The sequence below is a fragment of the Osmerus mordax genome, chromosome 21 (genome assembly GCF_038355195.1).
Source record: "Osmerus mordax isolate fOsmMor3 chromosome 21, fOsmMor3.pri, whole genome shotgun sequence".
Lineage (NCBI taxonomy): Eukaryota > Metazoa > Chordata > Actinopteri > Osmeriformes > Osmeridae > Osmerus > Osmerus mordax.
The window spans coordinates 10333886-10348743 of record NC_090070.1 but is presented as its reverse complement, the minus strand read 5'-3'; the positions used below and the strand labels follow the sequence as shown (position 1 = coordinate 10348743).

The following is a 14858-nucleotide window of genomic DNA, read 5'->3' as shown; positions in this document are numbered from 1 at the left end:
CTGTTCTGATCCCAACATCAACAAACTAGAAAGAATATCGCTTTATTTTACATAGTGGTACCACTAAAATACATTCAGATGACATTATCAGCATTGCTTATATTGTGTAAAAAAAAATGGTACAAAGCATAAGTAGAAAAAATCCCTTTCAAGTTAAACGTTTTACCAATTCTGTTTCCCCATCTGCATGCATAGAAGGGAAGTCAAAAACCCCCAGGACCTAAACACAGTTTCACCCATAAAGAAACACATCATTCACACTATACAAAATCCCTGACTTCAACAATACTGTATACATCAGCTGAGAACAACCCTATTCAACAGTCGAAAACTAGAGTTCACACAGTCCTGCAGCCATATTCACACTGACACATGCACTGCATTCATTGGTTTGCTCATAATCTTCACATTTCTCAAACGGTTTCGATTGCTCAAAGGTCGCTTCCCGAGGTGTATCCTGTCGATTTCCCTTCTCCTTTTCAGACACCTGCGTTCCTCCGCCTTCGGTGGGTCACCTGTGTGTCTTCACCTAGTGCGGGACAACGGAGAGAACTGACTTCAAGATGTTCATCAATTCTTCATACTAAGGTTAAGTGTAGCCAGTGTGCACGTTTGTAGTTGGTGTCTCTCCCTACCTCTCTTAGCCTTCTCCTGTCTCTGCCCCTCAGGCCCTGCGAGGCCAGACCTTCCCATGATGCCTTGCTGTCCTGGGTCACCTGTGTCCAGAGGGTGGAGTTAGAATGTCTATTGTTGCAGAACTAGGTGGAGTCTTATGATGAAGTATTTTGTACTGTAGAACCCTCCCTGCTTGGGGTTTTGCCTGCCCAGACATTGAGATGTGATGATGGAGACAAGATACAGAATTCAATAACCTTTGTGTCCGGGAAATCCAATCTCTCCCTTCTGGCCTGGTTTCCCAGGGGGTCCCATAATGGCTCCATTAGCTGGGAAGGGTAAAGAAGAAAATAGAGTTTGCCCCTTACACAATGTAGTGAGTGAAGTAGTAGTGTTGTTGCCTGTCAGAAATCAATAGGTTTTTTTTGAACCCCAAAAGTTATTGTACCATACGTTATTCTGAGACATTGAATTTGCTCCAGTATCAAAAGGTAATAATATTATAGTCTGTAAACAGATTATGAACCAACCTTTGATGTATTCAACCAGTTCAGTGACATTTCCATGGGAACCGAGGCCATGGCTGAACCCGGGGGGTCCTGGTGGCCCAGGGGGGCCTGGGGGCCCCTGAACAACATGCTCAGAACGTTCCGGCTCTCTCAGCAAGTCATGGGCTGTAGGGGTAGGAAGAGGATGATGGGTATATGAAATACAACCCTTGTGACATCCACAGTCACTGCTTTTGGTGCACACTCACTCTTGATGTAATCGGTCAGTTTGACCGCCATGTCGGACAAGTCATCCGTGTCGGCCAACCTCCGTCCCTCGCTGGTCCTGTGGTCGCGGAGGGGCCTGTTGCCTGGTTCACCCTGCTCACCTTTGTGTCCCGGAGGTCCAGGAGGACCTGGGGGGCCTGGGAGGCCAAACATCCCCCCACTCAGACCACCATTGCCTGGAGACACACCAGGGAGACTAAACACCCAAGCTTGGGGCTGGAGACACTCTTATCTGGGCTGTCAGGCTCGATCAAGCTCCTCGTGCAGAGATGGATGGTATTTTTAACATCAAAGATGGTATCAATATCAAAGCCATCGGCCTCGACATCTTTATCATGTTTCTATGATGGCCATTTTCTATCATATACATAACACATTAGTCCATGTTTATCTTCTTTTGTATGTGCTCATTACTGTCAGTCCACTAGGTGGTAGACTGATGAACTTACTTTTGACATACTGCTGCAGCTGTGGGTGGAGTGTGTCTCGATGTGTGTTCTCTGCGTACGACACCAGAGCTCTGGAGCCCTCTGGACCCGGGGGCCCCGGGGGGCCGGGGGGACCCCGAAAACCAACATCTGCAACGGGCAGGAGAATTGACTTGAGTTGATTTATCGTATCGTAAATCAACGCAGTAGCTAACAGTATGGCATCTACTCCTGTATTTAGTCCTGACTTGCATACACACTTAAACAACACTGCAGTTCTGTACATAAAAAAAACACATTTAAGCCTAAACTCACTTTGTAGGTAGTCTCGTATGTCTTCCAACCTGTAGCCAAAGCCACTGGAGGTGCCTTGTCCAGGAGGCCCAGGGGGGCCTTGGGCACCCGGGAGCCCGGGGGCCCCCGGCTGCCCCTGAACACCGGCTAAACCAGAATCTACAGCAGACAAACACAGCACAATGCTCTGTCAACCTGTGTTTAGATGTTAGATGGATGGGCAGTTATATTATGTGTCTGAGTAACCCAGAGTAAACAGCTAAAGGAGATAAAAACGAAGCAGTCATGTCGTCCTCACTTTGCTGCAAAGCGGCCAGGTCGCCGTAGAAGTTTCCGGGCAGTCCTGGAGGGCCCGGGGGCCCTGGTGGTCCAGGCAGCCCCATCCCCTGCTCTGGTGACACATGTGGAGACCATCACCAATCACAATCCACAATCTCCCGAAGGAAATGAACCACTAACGGATCCACATGTCTATAGTGGAGTCAGTTGGCTGAGCGGTGAGGGAATCGGGCTAGTAATCCGAAGGTTGCCAGTTCGATTCCCGGTCATGCCAACTGACTTTGTGTCCTTGGGCAAGGCACTTCACCCTACTTGCCTCGGGGGAATGTCCCTCTGCTAAATGACTAAATGTAAATGTAATGTATAGTTATCTAACTACACATATAAGTACTATATAGTATTTACTGTCTGATCACAAACCAATCTACAAAACACGAGACACTCCAACAAACAGCGAACCACAAGGCACTTCATCAGACCAATTGACAGGAAGGAGGTAGGTTGTTGCTGACCGTTCAGCAGAGTGAGCACTCTGCCGGCCACCTCATGAGGGTTGTAGCCATAGTTGCCTGCGCTGGGGTGACCCGGGGCGCCAGGTGGACCTGGAGGACCGATGAGGAACCTCCGTACTTCCTCTCCTACAGGAAGACAAGCACAGTTCCTGATCGCATCTCATCCCGTGTCTGTAGTCTTTCCAGTGGAAAAAGTCTGTGGCAGTTAGCCTGTTTACCATATGTAATTTAACCCTAATCCTAATGACATCCGTTGAGAATACGGACAGTGGGAAAAGTCTTTTGAGAACGGGTTGCCAGGTTATGAGAAGGAAACCCACTTAGGTGTCAATGGACACTTGCGTCCTTACTACTTTGTGTCGAAGAGCTAACATACTCTGCATCAAGCTGATGATGTCGTGCATAGAGCTGGAGCCAGGGGCTCCGGGGGCCCCAGGGGGGCCAGGGGCCCCAGGGGTGCCACTGCCTATCCCAGAACCTGGATAAGGAACAGGGTTGAGTAAAACAATTATTAGAAAGTATTTCTATAGATGGTCTTGAGATCCTCAAAATGCTGCAGAATATTTTGGTTCTGCTTAGACAGAAGGGGAGACGTACTCTGGATGTACGAGATGACACGATTGGCCACGTCATCTACTGACTGGTGACCCGGTGGCCCTGGAGGGCCAGGAGGACCTTGGGGACCGCTCATGAACTGCCTGACATTGTCACCTGCAGCTCAGGAAAACACGACACAACGTTACACTTACTACGAAACAACACTCTTAACCCACTACCATGTCACTATAGCACTGTGTTTCAGAGGTTATAGTATTGCGCTACTCACTCTGGAGGTAGTCTGCAATGTACTGGCCCATGTCAGGGGGCCCAGACCCGTCTCTGCCAGGGGCCCCGGGGGGGCCAGGGGGTCCAGACCCGTCTCTGCCAGGGGCCCCGGGGGGGCCAGACCCGTCCCTGCCAGGGGCCCCCGGGGGGCCAGGGGGTCCAGGGAGACCTGGAGATCCGGGAACACTTCTGGAGGAACCTGGATGATAGAAAGTTATGAAAAGGTCAGGGTTTCCGAACTGCATGGATGGATGAGTGGATAACTGTAGATATGGATGGATCTTACCAACAGAGTAGCCAGGGATTCCTGGTGCGCCTGGAACTCCTGCTTCACCTGAAAATACACACAAACGAAATCCCCACAACAGCACTCACTATAATACTAAACATACAAAAGCGACATATGATCAGAAAAGAAAAGCTTTCTAACAACCCATCAGGTGTGTAAAACAGAGAGGGTTGTCTACCTCTAATACCCTGTGGCCCCTCAGACCCCTCCTCCCCTGGGGGACCCTGGGGTCCACTTTCCCCCTCCGGGCCCTGAGCTCCAGGAGGTCCTTGGAGGCCAGGCTGGCCTGGATATCCTGAGGAGGGGGGGCATTAACGACAACACTGAAAGCACACTGAACTGGAACCATCGACTTCCGGGTTCTGAAATCAAATTCCGGTTTCGAGCAGAACACATGCAGATGTTCTGCATCTATGGCAGCTTTTATGTCAGAAGACACTGACTCACCGACGCCTGCGTCACCGGGGGCTCCTGGGAGACCTGGTTGGCCTGGTTCACCTGAAACAGTCAGTCAAGATCCACGCTATCACTAAACACCACTTAATGAAAGATAGTTCTCAGTTTTGCTCAAAGGTCCATACATCTTCGAACAGCACAGTAAAGATCCGGGCTGTGTCACCCTTCCTGCATACCTTTGTATCCAAGTGGTCCGGGTTCACCTAGAGACAAGTTCATGAGTTTAGGAGAGAGATACTAGTGTTAAAAAAGCATTGCTTTGCAAGCAGATCCAAGTGGTCCTGACTGTGCATCTGACCTACCAGGAGCTCCTTGAGGACCAGGTTTACCAGCTGGTCCAGGTGGCCCAGAGAAGAAGGTTTCTGATGGAACACCCACAAAAGCATTACACAAACATGACACAATGGACCCAAATGACAAACAAGTTATTTTTTCAGATCAGTTCAACATCTGGGAGATCCTTGTTGTTGTTTGTGTGTGTGTGTGTGTCACCTACCTGAGGTGGGTACAAAGCTGCCTGGCTCTCCCTTCTCTCCAGGGGGTCCAGGTGTGCCAACACCTGATAGAAAAAAACGCATGGGGGATGGGCTTAGCTCACACACTTCCTGTACACTCCAACAGAAAGTAAGACTTGAAGTGTACACTAGTGGCTCACCTGGATCCCCAGGTGGACCCTTTGGTCCTGGGGGCCCTTCTTTAGTATCACCTGGAGGGAAACAAGGACAATTGTCATTCAGGAAGAATAACAGTATGAACAGATGAGAGAACATCTGCCTGAAAAATCAGTCAGTATTCAGGCCCTGTAATCGGATCTCTTTATCTCTTGGTGGTTTTGGTTGGGATATGTGTGTGTGAGTGGACCATGCGTGTGCATTGATGTCTTACCTGACGGGCCCTCAACACCTGGCTCTCCGGGGGGCCCTGGGGGGCCAGGGGGCCCTGGGGGGCCGGCCACAACTGGAACTTCTGTTTGGGCCGTGAAAAACAAGCGACGATGAAGAGACATGTACGAGAATGCCTAATGGCACACTCGAAACCGCGAGTACAAGTGTATGACGGAAAAAACGGATTCAAGAGAAGAGAATGTTGCTTGCGGATGTTAACGTAGGCAGAGATTGGAATGAAGGACTTGTATGAACCAGGGGAGTTTTCCCCTCCGGCAGAGAGAGGGACTCACTCTCAGCTTGACTGACAGTGTCGGTCTCCACAGTCTTGACAGAGACACCAGGCTCGCCCTGTTTTCCTTCAGCTCCCTTCTCTCCCTTCGCTCCATCCTCCCCCTTGTCACCCTTAGGACCTACAGCACAATAACAAACACATCATAAACAACATAAGCATCAAGTAATGAACTCCAGTATAGAAAAACAAAGTTATCACAAATGTAATATTACAGGTCTATCTATAACTACGTTACATATACTGTCACGTGTTCCATGATTTAAGTCTACTGTGTTTTGGTCCATTTAAGTCTGTTTAAGTCCATGTTAAGTATGTTAACTGTATGAATGTGAGGGTTTGGGCAGAGTGAGGTCTCTGACCAGATTGACCAGGAAGTCCAGCTGGTCCGATTGGACCAGACAGTCCGGGGGGGCCAGCTTGGCCAGGGGGGCCAGGGCTACCGGGGGGTCCAGGGATGCCAACCGAACTGGCACCATCTAAACACCAGACCGGAGAACGTAGAGGGGTTAGCCAATCAAACCCCGATGAGGATGTACCACAGTCCAATATGGACATCCCTATGTTTACCTCTTATAGGAATAGTTTAGTGGTAGAGTGGATTACAGATCAAAAGGTCACAAGTTCAAATCCTGTCCAATGACATGATTATGGCAGCTAAGCATTTCGCTACCCAAGACACACAGAGTTGCTCGGCCGTTTCTGTTGACCGTGTCTCTCACCTGCATTAATGACTCTACCAGGTTCACCGGCTTCACCTGAAGCAGTTTCAGGGGGAAATCATACCATTACTCTCCATGCTGTCAAGGATTTGAAATAAATATTGATCTAGTGAAGCTCTATTACCTTTAGCTCCAGACACACCTGGATTCCCTGGTACACCTGAGACAGGCGTTACAAAACAGTGAAACAGTATGTGATATTAAAAGACGTCAATCATAACATAACAAACATCCTCCAGAAAGTCATACCTGGTGGTCCTTGAAGACCAGGTACTCCTGTAGTGAATGAAACATAATGTTACTGCAAGTAGTGTAGATGTGAATCCTACTGTAAATGACTCCAGTGTAACTTTATGAAGGTCATCTTTGAGGTGAGATGATGAGATGATTACCTGGGAGACCGGGATCTCCAGGGGGTCCCGCGGGGCCTCGGGCACCTGGCAACCCAATCAGCCCATGCTCACCTGTAGGGGAGACCAATTAATCAATCAATCAACCAGCCAATCAATCAGTTAATCACTTTACTTTCTGTACTTTTATACTTCATACTCTCCATGCACATGTATATATGTTACACTGGATAAAACTGCTAATCTGCTAAATAAATACAATGTATTGAATCAACTTTATTGATTACTAATTCTAGTAGTTCTGGTTCTGTTTACCTCGAGAGCCCTTCTCCCCATCAGCACCTGGAGAACCTGTCGAACAGAGGCACAGGCGTCAGAACGTCACACTGACTGGGGTTCAGTTTACCTGGAGACACTCAGCACAGATCTGCCCGCTCACCTGCCGACCCCTTAGGACCCTTCTCTCCAGCAGGGCCTGGGTTTCCTCTCTGGCCCGGGTCACCTAGGAGGGGACACACATTAGAGATACAAAAAGAGGGAGCGAGGAAGGCGAGAGAGACAGAGAGGGTCAGAGAGGGTCAGAGAGGGGAGGAGTCATCACCTGCAGCTCCGCGCGGTCCCGTCTCTCCCTGTTCTCCTTTGTTCCCAGCAGGTCCAACTGGTCCTCTCTCACCTGGGGGAAGAACGGCACAACAAATCGAAACGACAGATGAGAGAGAACAACCGCAAATGGCCGAGAACAGACCAAAACAACAGAACCTTAACTTCAAACCAAAGGCGTATCCTGAACTTTAGAGTTTGTGTGGTCTTGTATTCTAACTGTTCCTCTCAAGCCTATCAACTCAGCGGCGTCTGACGTCAAAATACTATCTTCCCACACTCGGGACGATGATCTTGATCTTATCTTGAGTTGATCTCACGGTACCTTTGGGTCCAGGAGCCCCCGTCTCTCCTCTGAAGCCCTGAGGACCGGGAGTGCCTGGGGAGACAAGGCAGAGGAGGACGCTCGGGTCTCGCTTCAGTCAAACCAAGCAACGTCAGAACGACGACTGGCCTTCTTCGTGGCAGTATTATGGGATGTTTAAAAGGGGCTATCACTATGAAGCCCGAAGGGTGAAGGACAGAAGAAGAACAGTGGTGTTTACCTGGGATTCCTGTGGCCCCCTGGGCCCCCATGGAACCTGAAACACACACCAAAACATGACCAGGTGATGTGGAATCAATAGGTTCATGCCTGGACTAAACACAGGAAGAGCAATGAGTCATCACTTCTTGTTTCCTTTTCCAATGACCTTTGAACTCACCTTTGGGTCCCACAGGTCCAGCGTTGCCAGAAGGTCCAGGACTTCCTGGTTCACCAGGGGAGCCTGGAGAAGATTCAGGCCAATAACAAAAAAACTGTAATTGGAGCTCTACAGCAGTGGTTCTCAACCCTGGTCCTCAGGGACCCCCTGTCCTGCATGTTTTAGATGTTTCCCTGTTCCAACACACCTGATTCAAATGAATGGTCGTTAACAGGCTTCTGCATAACTAGATAACGACCCATTCATTTGAATCAGGTGTGTTGGAGCAGGGAAACATTTAAAACGTGCAGGACAGGGGGTACCTGAGGACCAGGGTTGAGAAGAACTGCTCTACAGCATCATGATAATCAGCCAATCCATGTCCAATCCACATTAGTGTGGCAGATGATAACCGTGCATGAAAGCTTCCACATCAACTCACCTTTGTCTCCTTTCTCTCCTGATCCTGAGGGTCCTGTCTCTCCACGGGGACCCATGGGCCCCTCCCGGCCCCTCTGGCCGGCTGGGCCCTCCGTACCAGGCTCACCTGGGCACATCGAGAGAAGACTGGCATGTTTGGTCTGGACTAGATTAGTTGTATTGGCTGAAAACAAAATGGTGTCTATCTCTTTGATCCTTACCTGAACTTCCTTTTGGTCCTCTTGGCCCCTCCAATCCTGTGTGACCTATCTGACCTGGAGAGCCTGGGAGGAAGGAGCAGAGCCAATCAGAACTATGATAACATACTGACATGGATTCCTGTGTTGTGTGGGACTGTGACATCACCTCACTACATTACTAGCTAACTAACTAACTAATAAACTAACGTCGAAATTTGTTTCTACAGAATGGAAGTGTCCAGCAGAATTCACATTCAAATCTTACCTGGTAGGCCAGGGAAACCATTATCACCTGAGAAAGCACAAAGGTGTTATATTTTAGTGTGTGATTCTCTTACTGTGATTGTGGCTTCAGACTGAGAGTCTATAAATAAATAGTAAATCTAAGAGAAACTATTCGATTGGCTAGGAAGCAGGAAACAGCGTATTACTGACCCTTGACCCCTGGAGGCCCTTGGTCGCCTGTAGTGAGACAATAGTCGTGTAAGTAAACGAGAAATATAAAATAAATCTCACAGATGTGTAACTGTGTCTGTTAATAATACTGGTGGATGTTGGATAGATTCTGTACCTTTAGGTCCTGGCTCGCCCTGTATAGAGAATGCCAGTGTTTCTGTAACAAATTCAGAACACAGATGTAAACACAGATAAAACAGTTTTACGTTTACAAAACGACCAATTGGGAGCACAACTTTCAAAACCTCTACCCCCTTTCATACCGCTACCCAAACATTTGACGTTGCTGTCTTCATAACAAACAAAAGAACAAGTCAATTCTTCTTCTTTTACCTCGCACGCTATCCGAGCGGAGCTCAGCCCTGACCATCTGTTGCACTGCCCTCTGCAGGTCAGCCCTGTCATAACCCTCCCCGGCTCCCTCAGCCCCAGCGCGTGGTGCTGCCGCTCCCAGATTGATGCTGTTATCCGCCCGGGTCAGGGTGGCTCCGGCCGAGGTCTTGTCCATGAAGGAGGACTCCAGCGGGTCGATGATGTTGATGGCAGAGGAGGAAGAGAGGCGGCTTGTACTGGCCGCGCCGGAGCCCTCGAGGGCGTCCACGCGAGCCTTCAGCCGCTTGACCTCATCAGCTGGGAGGAGGAGAGGGGTGGGTGAGGGGGGGCGAGAGATAGAGAACGTGAGGACGAGACGGAAAGGAGAGAAAGCGATGGAGGGAGGGAAGTATTAGACGCGTTGGGCGTCTAACACCCCTGGGCGCAACGCCCAGGGGTGTTCTCTGGTCTCCTTACCCAGGGCGATGAGCCCAAACAGCAGCCCCAGGAGGAGGAGCAGGCCCAGGAGAAGACCCAACAGCCACTTCCACCAGCTGCAGCAGGAACAGAAACTCAGACCCATCCCAGATTCATCCTTACGGATCTCTGAGAGGGAGGGAGACAGCACCAGCATCAGCACAACTACCACGTCACAACAAGTACAACTACAAATACAGCACAGCTGTTATGTTCATCGCCAAAGTCAAGTAAGACCCCACCTGCGAAAGTAGCTTTGTCCTTGGTAGACACCCTCAATGTCCCGCCTGTGGGAAACAGAAGACAGCGTCTTAACGGCACATTCACCATGGTGTGACACGTGTAACATAGATCCGTCCTACGGCCTCACCGCTGACATCCGTGGTGGCGTCGACAGCGCTGGACACCATCTTCTTCTGCTTCTTCAGAGAGTCCTCAGAGTAGAGGGCTGACGGACGCAAATGGATCAGAAACGTTGGGAGTGCAGTTTGGATTGGATTAAGAAAGCGTCTCAATCAATACGAGAAACGTCAAACTATCCATGCCAAACGCCCTTTACGAAAGCACACACGTGGTGACCCCTCTACACCTGTCTCTGCGGTGCCTGTTTTGATCCGGCGTGCAATGCCTAGTCTCACCAGTAGTAGGGGCTGTGCTGGAGAACTGCTTGCCCGTGTCTTTGCTCATGACCAGCCTCTCCGTCTCCTTCTTGACCGGAGCGTTCTCCTTTTCCAGCAGCATGAACTTGAAGTCCTTGGCGAAGACGTCGTCACTTCCTGTCGGACTGCCGGGCGCCACTGGAGGAAGGGAACACGCGTCGTCCAATAAAAAATGTAATAGAGGAACGGAACACGCATCGTCCAATCAAAAATGTCATAGAGGAACGGAACACCCGTCGTCCAATCACAAATGTAATAAGCAAATACCAACAGAGCAATAGTCTCTCCTGGTACACAGTACACGGTGGATACACATGCAGGGGATGTTTCATGGTCCACACAGTACACAGAGATGGAGGACTGTTGCCTCAGAGACATTTCTAATATAAATACCTGGCATTAGTATTGGCCTGAGTTTGGTCTGAGACTATATGGAAAGCTTAAGATATGTATGTGCTTTATCTCAAAATGTACTCCTATTTGATGATCACTGATTCATTTTTATGACTGATTGATTGATTGATTGATAACTAGTATTATTATTGTTAAACTGTATGTCTGTTTGTTTTCCTTTAGACTCACCAGTAGTTGCATACACTCCAGTACTGGTAACGTTCTTCTGCACACCATAGACTAGTAAACACAGATACAGAACTGTAAATACTTACAGGACATTTGCCCACAGGTTGACTTGGTGTAACTCTGTGTGAACTCAACTCCACGACAGTTTGGGTGTGAGTTCCTACTTCCTGTACCTGTGTGTGCGCTGAGTCCGTTGGGCGCGAGGATACTGCTGTTAGTGGTGGCCAGGTTGTTTTGAAGGCCGTACACTACAGTAAGACACACAACAACACTCATATCTAACCTCTAGTCTGGAACTCTAGTCAGGCCTTATCGATAGAGAATCTATGATTTAAAAGATATGTTGAAATGTGTGCACTTTACACTTAAGCATTTTGTAATTGCAGGTCGAATGGAAAAGCAGTCCCCATAGACAAATCCTGGGAGGGAGGGAGGGAGGGAGGGAGGGAGGGAGGGAGGGAGGGAGGGAGGGAGGGAGGGAGGGAGGGAGGGAGGGAGGGAGGGAGGGAGGGAGGGAGGGAGGGAGGGAGGGAGGGAGGGAGGTTGAGCTCACCAGAGCTGGGGGATGAGAGGCCAGTGACGGAGGGAGGGCTGAAAGACAGGTTGTTCTGGAGTCCTGAAGGAAGAACAGGCCTTTCATTTTCTTCATCGTGAACATAGAACATAACACCTAAACCATCCATTGCCATGGAAGTTCTCCTGAATGGTTTTTAACTGTCTTGTTCAATGCAATTTGCTTTTTATACGACATGATGATTTGTTGATTATGAAACTCCAATGATAAATCTTCAAAACGTCAATGACACAGACTCTGAACTCCATCAGTGTGTTGTGATTCATATCTGTATTACCTAACAGGGCTGTCGGGGATGCAGGGAGCAGGTTGTTGGGATTGGTATGGTAACTATAGTCACCGGCCGAGGAACTGGACCACATCATGGAGGTGTCATACTGGCCTGAGGAAAACACACCAGAGAGTGAGTCTGGTGTGTTTGAGTGTGAGAGAGAGACACAGAGGGAGAAAGAGAGAGAGAGAGACAGAGAGAGAGAGAGAGAGAGAGAGAGAGAGAGAGAGAGTTTCTGTGTGTTTGAGTGTGTGTGTTTGTGCTTGTGATGTGTGTGTGTGTTTGAGTGTGTGTGTTTGTGCTTGTGATGTGTGTGTGTGTTTGAGTGTGTACCAGACTGGGACTGGGTCCTTGTATCCACGCTGGCCTTCTTGGGGATGGGGAGGGTGCTGGTGGGGGAGCGAGGGGGGCTAATGCTGCCTGAACGGCTGCCCTTCAACAGACGCTTCACATCATCCAGCTCTGTCCCTGAGAAACAGACAGCAAGCAGCCTGTCAACCTGCCTGTCAACGTGCCTGCGGCTTGCCCTCCCTGTTCAAGGCTTCTATCAATTTTTTTTGTTTTGTTTATCAGTGAGATATACATATGAACTCATCAGAACATGTGGGCGTGATGATGTCTTGGAGGAATGACGTGTAGCTGCTCACATCTTGATGAGGGAGAGGCACTCTGCAGTCTGGTTCTGATTTCACTCTCTGGAGAAAGAGAAAATATATGATTGTTTTCTTGTTTGCACATTTTATAACATATAAAAAATATTATTTCAGAAACTGCCTTGTGTGACGAGAACACACCTCTGCTTTGAGCGCGCCCTCTGGTGGTGGCACTTGTCACTGCATTGGTAGTTGCTAAAATAAAACACAATTCGTGTAACTAATTGGCATATAGGTCTGAATAATAAAAGCTAATAATTTAAAAAGCTTGTTACCATATTCTTTCCTCAAGAAAAAATCTGGTGAAGAATTAGCACTGGAGCTCCCTAAAAAATACACAACAGAAGCATTAATATAACCTATTTCAAGTTGCTAAAACACATTTTAGTGCTTGATGAAGTATCTGAATGACCTTCATATGCTCCGACTGACCTTGGTAGGTCCCTGAGCGGGTGGAGGACAAGGTTGTCATGGTTTTCCTCTCCAAGGGAACCGAGGAGTAGCTTGATGTCAAGGACGACTTCCTTGTGCCCCCTGACCCCGCCTCCGAGCTGTAGTTGGTCTTGGTCACCGTGGAAACAGTCACAGCGCCCAATCCGCCTCTTCCGCCCCCTCCTCCCCCTCCACCTCCACCCCCTCCCCCTCCCCCTCCTCCCCCTCCCCCTCCCCCTCCCCCTCCCCCTCCCCCTCCCCCTCCCCCTCCCCCTCCCCCTCCTCCCCCTCCACCACTAGACAACATGGCCGAACTACTGGAACCACTTCCTCCGCTGACGGTGAACCCAGAACTGGATTCCCCTCTGCTGTAGCTGGAGCCGGACTTGAGGGAACTTCCAGACTTCATAGCAGAGCTGGTGGTGAGGCTGGTGGTGAGGCCGGTGGTGAGGCCGGTGGTGAGGCCGGCTACCAACCCTTCACCTGAGGATGAGGCCCCCGAGGATGAGGCCCCTACCGTGGTGACGGTGATGCTTCCAGAGCCCTTGCTGGACCCAGACCCTGACCCAGACCCTGACCCAGACCCAGAGGAGGTACTGCTGGAGGTGACTAGCACTGAACCAGAGCTACTTCCTCCTCCTACTCCTCCTCCCTCGACTACCTTGGACCCTCCTCCTTCTCCTCCAACAGGTTCTCCTTCTGAAGAACCACCACTTATGTAGACACCACTTGAGGCTGGGGAAAGAGAGAGAGAGAGAGAGAGAGAGAGAGAGAGAGAGAGAGAGAGAGAGAGAGAGAGAGAGAGAGAGAGAGAGACAGAGAGAGAGAGAGAGAGAGAGAGAGAGAGAGAGAGAGAGAGAGAGAGAGAGAGAGAGAGAGAGAGAGAGAGAGACAGAGAGAGAGAGAGACAGACAGAGAGACTATTTCAGATCAAATAACATTCCATTTTGGCATATTTGTGATGGTGTCTTTGCCCAGGCAAGATTCTGAGGGGGAAACTCTGATTTATGACACTTACATGTAATGGCATAGCTGCTGCTGCCGCTCTGGGTAGTAACTCTCCTCTCCACAGCGTCACTTGCCGAGCCGCTGGAGGAGGACACAGTCTTGCTGATCACAGAACTACTGGCGCCCTCTGGTGGAGAGACAGATAAACTGCGTGAGCTTTGCTTTCCAAAACGGTGGGCACTTTGATGGGGACGTAGACACGAAACGATGTATAACACCCTCGCTTGTCATTAACGTCCTCATATTTGCTAGAACAAAGATAATTCGTTTTGAAAATCTGTAATGGTGTTCAGCTCACTTGGAGGCAGTGAGGTCAATCTGGTTGTCGAGGTGACGGTTTCTGTCACAACTGCAAGGAGAGCACACACTGTAGCATTAGTTTGTAGCACCAGGTTCAGGTAACCAAAATGGGAAAAGTAGTAAATAACTGGACACATGCTTTAATTAACCTCCTTCCTTAACATCTGAAAAGTATATAGCCTAACTTACAACACAACATGCAGCAGAAGTCCATATGATAATAATAATAATGATTAATTAATTGAGCACTTTCATCCAAAGTGACATGCACCTCTTAATCAGCCATCAGATCAGCTCTAAGATCAGCTCTCAGATCAGCTCTGACCACCGAGCTACACCCTCCCTCCTTCCATTGATCCACAGTGTGCATTCATGTTCATGCGTTTTATAACAACTGCAAAACAGGTGGCCAAGAGGAAGATCCTGGATCAGATCTTACCTTTGCCAGTCCCTCCTGCCCCTCCACCTGCCCCCGCTCTGACAATCTTGGTGCCGGTTAGATTGTCCAT

General features: G+C 49.3%; 1 protein-coding gene across 1 annotated transcript; it reads right to left on the bottom strand.

Annotated features, from left to right (window-relative positions):
* Window positions 1-32: 32 nt before the first annotated feature.
* Window positions 33-14858, bottom strand: col17a1a (collagen, type XVII, alpha 1a). The gene is made up of 54 exons (XM_067259858.1): window positions 14789-14858; window positions 14348-14398; window positions 14060-14176; window positions 13042-13776; window positions 12885-12935; window positions 12751-12804; window positions 12604-12651; window positions 12290-12424; window positions 11963-12067; window positions 11285-11359; window positions 11112-11162; window positions 10509-10667; window positions 10241-10318; window positions 10113-10157; window positions 9871-9999; window positions 9415-9711; window positions 9197-9238; window positions 9061-9087; window positions 8891-8917; window positions 8647-8709; window positions 8448-8552; window positions 8027-8089; window positions 7868-7903; window positions 7648-7701; window positions 7324-7395; window positions 7162-7224; window positions 7038-7073; window positions 6765-6836; window positions 6622-6648; window positions 6497-6532; window positions 6373-6408; window positions 6013-6129; window positions 5652-5771; window positions 5360-5440; window positions 5130-5180; window positions 4971-5033; window positions 4777-4836; window positions 4651-4677; window positions 4466-4516; window positions 4197-4313; window positions 4016-4063; window positions 3853-3928; window positions 3731-3783; window positions 3502-3615; window positions 3281-3382; window positions 2905-3030; window positions 2412-2504; window positions 2135-2272; window positions 1841-1969; window positions 1373-1567; window positions 1146-1289; window positions 873-944; window positions 636-716; window positions 33-529 (listed from the first exon to the last, which is right to left on the bottom strand). Exons 1-54 carry the CDS (start codon window positions 14856-14858, stop codon window positions 480-482), a joined length of 5067 nt encoding a protein of 1688 aa, XP_067115959.1. The 3' UTR covers window positions 33-479.

Bases quoted from the DNA above. Each gene is read 5' to 3' on its own strand.
- col17a1a (XM_067259858.1), bottom strand. From the start codon at position 14,858: ATGGACAATCTAACCGGCACCAAGATTGTCAGAGCGGGGGCAGGTGGA. The intron at 12,936-13,041 runs GTCAGTCGGAGC...TGTATTTTTTAG, and splicing joins CCGCTCAGGGACCTACCAAG to GGAGCTCCAGTGCTAATTCT. The intron at 8,918-9,060 runs GTCAGTAATACG...GTGCTTTCTCAG, and splicing joins AGGGCCTCCAGGGGTCAAGG to GTGATAATGGTTTCCCTGGC.